The 7,883-nt window shown below is 35.7% G+C and overlaps 1 protein-coding gene across 4 annotated transcripts; it reads right to left on the bottom strand.

Annotated features, from left to right (window-relative positions):
• Nucleotides 1–747: 747 nt before the first annotated feature.
• Nucleotides 748–6,697, bottom strand: LOC108214250 (pleiotropic drug resistance protein 3-like). Of its 4 annotated transcripts, XM_064084541.1 has the most exons (8): nucleotides 5,725–6,697; nucleotides 5,262–5,482; nucleotides 4,780–4,850; nucleotides 4,510–4,688; nucleotides 3,848–3,942; nucleotides 2,497–2,571; nucleotides 1,344–2,351; nucleotides 748–1,242 (listed from the first exon to the last, which is right to left on the bottom strand). In XM_064084541.1, exons 3-7 carry the CDS (start codon nucleotides 4,816–4,818, stop codon nucleotides 2,314–2,316), a joined length of 426 nt encoding a protein of 141 aa, XP_063940611.1. In that variant the 5' UTR covers nucleotides 4,819–4,850; nucleotides 5,262–5,482; nucleotides 5,725–6,697; the 3' UTR covers nucleotides 748–1,242; nucleotides 1,344–2,313. The 4 variants fall into 4 exon arrangements, with proteins under 4 accessions (XP_063940611.1, XP_063940610.1, XP_017241654.1 ...); XM_064084540.1 differs by having other exon boundaries at nucleotides 5,262–6,697; XM_017386165.2 differs by lacking the exons at nucleotides 5,262–5,482; nucleotides 5,725–6,697 and having other exon boundaries at nucleotides 4,780–5,251.
• Nucleotides 6,698–7,883: the final 1,186 nt, after the last annotated feature.

Below are 7,883 nucleotides of genomic sequence, written 5' to 3' on the forward strand. Positions count from 1 at the left end.
CCTTTCTCGACTTCAATCCACCAATCTTGGCAATATCCTATTACAAAGGAAAAAATAATTACCCTATAAGATTTTAGATTAAGAGAAGATAAAGCAAGACTTGGGTGGTAGCGTGGTTCAGTAATTGTAAGTTTGTAACTGATAAATTACACTATATTAGTGGCTCTAATCGACTTACACATCCAATGCATAACAAAGGAAATTTCAAAAGAAGATAATTTTTTTTATTCGATTGTACTGGCAAGGAAAATTTACTTTCGTCAATGCTTCTCAACATAGTTTTTTTCTTTTTTATTTTCTTTAAGTTCTAAACATAGTTTTGCCTAAGATCTAATCCTACATTAAATAAGACACAAAAATATAGCAAGAAACCTCTAAATTGATCTCAAAAATAATGTAGCCACTTACAAAGATCATTCTTTGCAGGGAGTTCCAGAGAGTCGGCAGGGGCTTGCCACTAACTACTTCGCACTCTGCTTCCACATGCAGCTTATTGTACCTCACTTCAACAGTAGGAAATTTCAGACCAACTCTGCAAGAAATACTTAGAACTTTTACCCAACTAACCATTTAGTCATGCTTGTGAATTTATAAATGTCAAGGAACTACAAATATTAAAGAGCTAAGATGAAGAGTGAGTAGTTAGCATATGCAGTAATACTGAACTGTATATTTTGCAGGTAACAATCCCTCAAATATTCTTTACTTTCTATAGATGTGCATAAGTGCATCCTTTCATGTCTGTGATCCATATGTTGAGCATACCACGCTGGCAGCTTTCAATCTGTATGTAGGACTTGTTTGCAAGTAGACAACTTCATCTTTTATAGCAGAAAGAAGAGAGTTTACTTGTTTATTCTTTTTCTAATCCTGTGCAACAAATGTAGATTGTCATCCTCAACATGCTTAATAAGTTTCTCAATGAACATATGCCTGTCCAGTGCACCAACAGTAGAAACATCTATTATCCTCTTCCCTTTAGCATCACATCTGTCTCCTTCGGTGTTATAATCATCAATCAGTGATAACCTCAAGCGCTGAGAAGTAGGCAATCTATTGATCTCAGCCCATTGCTCCACATACTCATCATCTTCATTATCCACCAGAGAATTAGAATTTGTAAGGAAAGCTCAGAAGATGGTCTCAAACTTCTTCCTACCTCTGATAGGTCAGTTCTTGTTGAATACATATCACCTGCTCTAGCTAACTGCGCTATCAAGGACAACTTTGCAGAGCACCAAACTGCGAATGACAGGAAGAGATGGTCCCGTAAGTCAATAGATCGCTCGCCGTCCGTCTGAATAAGACTACAAAGTAACAAGGTAAGGAAAGGCACATCTTACAATTCTTATAATTAGCGCATGGATATCTTTTTGGTGAGCTCACACTTGATTCGCTTTAATATTTCAATATGCCAGATGGCTTATTGTCAGCTAGCTAACTCTACATGAAGCAGATTCTTAAAGCACTTAGGCTCAAGAGTTAATAATCTAATTAAGCAATACTCAAGGATATCTGGTCAAAATGTCAAATACACAAACCAGCGGAGAATTAGCAAATAAACATCACATTGAGAAATACTTTATCAGAAACAAACCTACATCTTTCACTAAGATACTTTGGATATTAGCCTTGATCTTACCTGGACATGCATATTATACAGAAGATAAGAATGAAGTAATAAAGTAACTACTAAATTGGAAGCATTACCTAATAATCGAGCATCAACTGATTTTTAAATATTACCTTGATTCCTACACAGTTACATTAAAAAAAAAAATCTGTTTCTTATGTCCTTATAGTAAGTTAAAGAGCACGAGGAAAACACTGAAAACTCAGAGTTAAAGTCTGTTATTACTTTAACATATTTGGTCTTTGTTTATTACCACCTAACATTGAGGACGACAACTGTTTTATTGCATGTGGCAGACATTTTGTCAGGAACCTATGGACTGCAGTCTCTGAATTATAAATTATATGATCAATCATATAGCATATCATTTCTTTCAAGGCCATTCAATATGCATTTTGCAGCCTTCAATGTCGCAGTGTAGAGACAAAACTAGTTTTTCAATTAAGTCCTTGCACATCAAATTATAGCAAGTTCCTATATATGAAACCTGATGCACAGCACACATGCATCATGCCTTCAGCAGCAGAAAGGTATTCCTCCTCTTGGCATGCACCCGCTATCCAAGTTTCCAGAAACAAGATAGCATATCACATCAAATTGACAAAGATGAGGACTACGTGTATGTTTTTTTTGTTGCAACTCGAGGATGTGCACAAAAGTTTGGTTCTATTCCAGATTCTTTATTGTTCTGGCAAGAAGAACGTCTTGCGGAAGGTCCCTGCAAATTGGTACCAAGGGGTCAAAATTATAGCAGCTTAGAGATGCATTAATTCTTTACTTAAGGCTTCTTTCTGTATATGTTAATTTATACCAAGACATCCATAAAATGATTAACAATAATCACAAAGCAACAACTATGATACCTTCTAGTTTTTGAAACAGAACAACAGTGATGAAGTCATAGAGATTATCCCCCAGATCACCATGCTTCTGCTTATCTGCTAACAACAAGATATATCATACCTATAACATAAACAAGGAAACTTCTGTATTAAACATGAATAAGAAGAAAAGGTGATCCTGTCAGATAATGAAGAGTGAAAATCGATTAAAATGAAGAACATAATTGTCTTCTTTCCAAGGTAAACTATGACCTCAAAAGTCATAAAATGCTTAAGCACATTCATTAGTTTCCTCGCATGTAAATAAAGGTGACTATCTAGATGCTTGAGAATCAAGCTCAAGGAGAACCACTATCACTGAGAGACATCAATTAAAAGATTCTAACCAAAAAAAATCATAAAAAACATATTCAAATTTCAATCATTATTCCTTCTTTTAATAATTAACGGTTCAATTATTAATTAATTCAAATAGGACTGATACAAAAAATCTAGAATTTATAATCAAGACTATAGAACATACACTCAAATAGATTCATAAGATAGGCATATTAACAAACAGATTGGTATCAGTAATTCACCTTTGAAAGAAGGGTGCGAGGATATTCAGGGGTTTTTTATCCTTTGATTAATTTTGTAAGTGCTGGTCACAGTTCCCTCTTTAAGAGATTACTCTCTTAAACCTTGGCCAGATAGATGATACTACAATGCAAGTCAAGCAGTAACAACATACCATCTGGCACGAAGGAATTGGTTAATTTCAGTCCATATTCTGCAACTTCATCATGAACATTAATACCTCTTACATGATAGAAATGAACATCTTCTTAAAACTTTCTTCACCCTTGAATTTGGAGAATTTTAAGACTGATAGACAGGTCATATTAAATTGACTGACAGACTGATAATTTATTCACCCTTGAAGTTGAAAGATATGTGGCACTTATATAGGGCAGATCATATAAGTTGTTCGTGTAAGCAGTCTACGTTATCAGCATATTAGCAGGTGTGTATCTCGTGCCACGAAGGAACTGCAGAGGCAGTCAAAGTTCCTGCTAGACAGTGCCAGTGTAAACAGCGTATGGTATCACCATATATGACAGGTTTCTGTTTCATGTCAGCAAGGAACAGTCAAGAGAGGCAAGGTCGTTACTAGAGGACTCGTGACACTAGCACCAGAGAAGACATTACACACCTAAACATTCGGCAATTCAACTAGCAGGTTGAAGAGAGGAAGCCTTAGAAACTAACTGCAAAGCCCAAACTGACCAGCATTGAGTTACTGGAAAGTTGGGCTTGATATGAAATCAAAGTGAAGAAGCACCCTTTCTAGACTCTACATCATATAAGGAGGTTGTGTAGGTCAGAGTACCAGTGTATGTCGCGCCTGGAATTTTCTTAGCAGTTACAAGCTCGAGAGCTATGAAGATGATTAGCGTCACATTCGACTTTGGCATTATTTGAGACCTGCAAATCAAAGATTCCTCTAACTAGTAATATGGTGAGCATGACTATCCATTTAGAAACCTTAAATGAACCACATAATCAGTAACTGAAATCTCATTAGCAGTGTGCTGTTTTACAGTTGATCGATACTAAACACTAGGATGATTTCAACCTTAAACACAACAAAGCATGCATATGAATCTACAACTTTACAGAACAAACCAGACTTTAGACCTTACACAGTTCAATAAAAAGATCAGAAAATCGTTGATTCACATGAGAAGCAACCAGAGACGAGAAAACTACTGATTCTAATTGTATGGCTCCCCTTCAAATTTCCTATAACAAAATTTCGATCACCGTTACTAATTAAACATTTAATTGACACAGAAAAAACACACTGAATACACATACAAATTTACATAGATCCCATATGCAGATCCATCAAAGGATAACTTTTATGCCTAAATTTTGATAAGTAGTACAAGTACTTCACAACATTCACCTCCTTTGGAAATTGAACTTCCCTATACAATATGCAAAAATTGAAGCAAATATAATTGGGTATAACATCAAAATCACACCAACCATTGCAAGCGATCATGGTGAAATCCAAAGTAATCCTTTACAAACGCTGCAAATGTCTTCTTTTCTCCAAACACGGTAATCTCCTTCTCTACATCTCCATATTGGGAGGTAAGCATGCCATTTAGAGTCCAAGAAGTAGGCATGAGGTAATAGAACCATAACCACCACTTGGGAATTTTCTGCATGTAAAAAAATTGGTGGATTCCATTCTCATTTGACATAATTGATGGCCATAATTAATAATGAAACAAAAACGGAAATAAAGCTTACTGGTTGAGGAATAATAAACCCAGAGAACAGGTTAAACATAGTGTAGAAGGAAGACTGTAGAATTGCAGCGACTGGAAACGTAGGCGTGAATGAAACAATCATCATTCCCATATACGTGAAATACAACAAAGTGCAGAACATGGAGTAGAAGTACCAAAACACCTTGTAAGCATTCCAAGAATATCCAATCATTGGATATGTGATTAACACATATGCAATTGATTGTGCCAATAGATAAGGTACCATTGTTTAGAAGAGATTTGACTTAAATGATTCATTTTTCAATATCATGTTTTATGCCTTGAGTACCAGAACATTGTCAACCAAACTTCAGTCAGCCATGTATATTCTCAACATTAATATCCTTAAGCATAATGCAAGACATGGAAAATGCTCCCATCTTTCAATCTATTAAACATCCCAACAGTATTGTGCAGTAGCATAAATAGTTACAGACACAAGGGAAAACAAAATGATACTACCTTAGAAACAAAAGCAAATCCCAGATTGAAGGAGCATGTTGTGAAGATATTGTTGTGATTCAGAAGGATAGGATGTTTGAAAGAGCCTGAATCGCCTCCACGGGTCCGTCCAACTGTTTCATTACAACTGCCATGTCTTTCAAAGCACTATCAACTCGATCACCAACATTTATCGCAGTCCAGATAATTGAAACTGCCTTATTTCAATTTTTGTCCACCAACTGGCGATACAAAAATCAGAGTATCAACTTTGATATTCTCAAACAATTACTAACATATATTGAAGTATATATTATATCTGCAACAAAGAATCTAAATCAAACTCAGATTACGAGTATTTTATCATCAAAAAAGGTCAATTACACAATTACAAACACAGTTCAGAATTCAGATCAAACTAATCACGAAAAGAGAACTCAACACACATACATAGAATTATCTAACAAAGGCAACCCAACCGGACCTGGACTAAAATCAAGATTTACGTGAACATGCATATCCAGTAATACTCTCCTGTAATTTGATCGGAATTGCAAGAAAACAGATAACCTATAACCTATATATATAACACATCAAAAACCCAGTACACACTAAAACACACATGAAAGAAGCCCGCCACAAAATATCTAGTTCCATCAAGAATTAAAGCAAAACACATTCAGATACCCATATAACCACAAACATTGACGTCAAATATTCATACATAAACCCCCAATAAAAAATTATATGACCACAAATTAAAAACATCAAAACCCATAAAACAAACTTATATATTAACAGAGCATGTTCAAGATTCGACCCCACAAAACACAAATCTATAAATCTTTTTTTCTTTAAACTCTGATGAATTAACAATTAAGAATTACAACAAGAAGTCGACAAATTAAATAATGATAAAGAAAAACCCCCTCTCTCCCTCATGCAAACTCTCTGTAACCCCCTCTCTCCCTCATGCAAACTCTCTGTAACCCCCTCTCTCTCATGCAAACTCTCTGTAACCCCCTCTCTCTCCAACTTTCTCTCTAACTCAATCTCTCTCTCTCTGACTCTGTATGTGATCTAATGCCTCTAACTCCCTCTCTATATGTCTCTCACTCTAATTCGCTCTCTCTCTCTCACTCTGACCCTCTCCACAACTCTCTCTCTCTAACCCTCTCCCTCTGACTCAATCTCTCTTTGTCTCTCTCTCTATGCCTCTATCTCTCTCTATATCTAACCAGCTCTCTCTCTCTCTCTAACAATACCCCTCTCCACAACTCTCTCTCTCTCGCTCTTTATGATCACACTTACGTTTTAATTTTCAATTTCTAACGTTAGGAAGCCGGGTTCAATTTATAGGAGAGAAGGCCTGTCATGATTTTGACACCGAATGGCCAAATTATCACGATCCAAAAAAAGCCCCAACCTGTCACTTTAAAATAAAACTTATTTCAGGCATTCACGTTTTGATCTTAGCATTTTTCACAAGACTCTAACGTTACATCAAGTTACGTTTACAAAAAATATTAAATTGGTAAACATTTAACACATAAGGGTTCATATATGGGTCTACAAAGATTTTTTTTATAACCGTAAATTAATTGGCCGCCGAAGCCGAGGAATCGATTTAATAAATTAAATAAACCATCGTTAACATTTAGGCTATGTATAAGGGTTTTAAAATGATTAATTTATACATTAAATTAAATTGACTGACAGTTAGGGTCCTAATCCCCTCAATCCTAATCCCTAATTAATTCGAAAATTTTAGGGCCGAAGGCCCTAAAACCGAGGAACCGGTTTAATAAAATAAATTAACAATCGTTAACATCTAGAGTTTATATTTGAGTTTTAGAATGATTAATTTATACTTTAAATTAAATTGACTGACGGTTAGGGTTTAGGATTGAGGGATTAGGCCTTTAGAGGCGCTAATCCCTCGAGTCTAAACCCTAATTAATTCAAGACTTTAAGGCTGAAGGCTGTAAAGCCGAGGAACCGGTTTAATAAAATAAATTAACAATCGTTAAATTTTAGGGTTTATGTTTGGGTTTTAGAATGATCAATTTATTATAATTTAAATTAATTGACTGACGGTTAGAGTTTAGGACTGAGGGTTTAGGGCCTTTAGGCTCAAATCCCTCGAGGCTAAACCCTAATTAATTCGAGGCTTTAGGGTCGAAGGCCCTAAACCCTAAAGCCGAGGAACCGGTTTAATAAAATAAATTAACAATCGTTAACATTTAGGGTTTATATTTGGGTTTTAGAATGATTAATTTATACTTTAAATTAAATTAACTGACGGTTAGGGTTTAGGGTTGAGGGTTTGGGGTTGTAATTGCGCGATGGTTAAAAAAATATTATGCTCACCAGTAATAGAGAAATGGCCCTTAGTGTGTGTCGTGATTTTGACGCTGAATGACCCAATTATCTCGATCCAGAAAAAAAGTCCAAATTTGTCACTCTACAACGGCACTTAGACTCGCGTTTAGACCAAATCATCTGGTATTATCCCACAATGGCAAGAATCCGGAGGTGGGGACGCCAAACCAGCTGGTATTATCCCATAATGACTAGAGAGGTAAGATCTGGACCTATGGGATATTCGTTCGACCTGACAAGGACGCCATGAATTTAAGTGGG

This window comes from Daucus carota, chromosome 9 (assembly GCF_001625215.2).
Source record: "Daucus carota subsp. sativus chromosome 9, DH1 v3.0, whole genome shotgun sequence".
NCBI lineage: Eukaryota > Viridiplantae > Streptophyta > Magnoliopsida > Apiales > Apiaceae > Daucus > Daucus carota.

What these genes read in the sequence shown, in the direction of transcription:
- LOC108214250 (XM_017386165.2), bottom strand. Translation starts at nt 5,025, where the DNA reads ATGGTACCTTATCTATTGGCACAATCAATTGCATATGTGTTAATCACA. An exon ending in GGTTTATTATTCCTCAACCA is followed by an intron (nt 4,689 to 4,779) that starts GTAAGCTTTATT and finishes TTTTACATGCAG; the next exon opens with AAAATTCCCAAGTGGTGGTT. An exon ending in TCTGTTTCAAAAACTAGAAG is followed by an intron (nt 2,352 to 2,496) that starts GTATCATAGTTG and finishes ACCAATTTGCAG; the next exon opens with GGACCTTCCGCAAGACGTTC.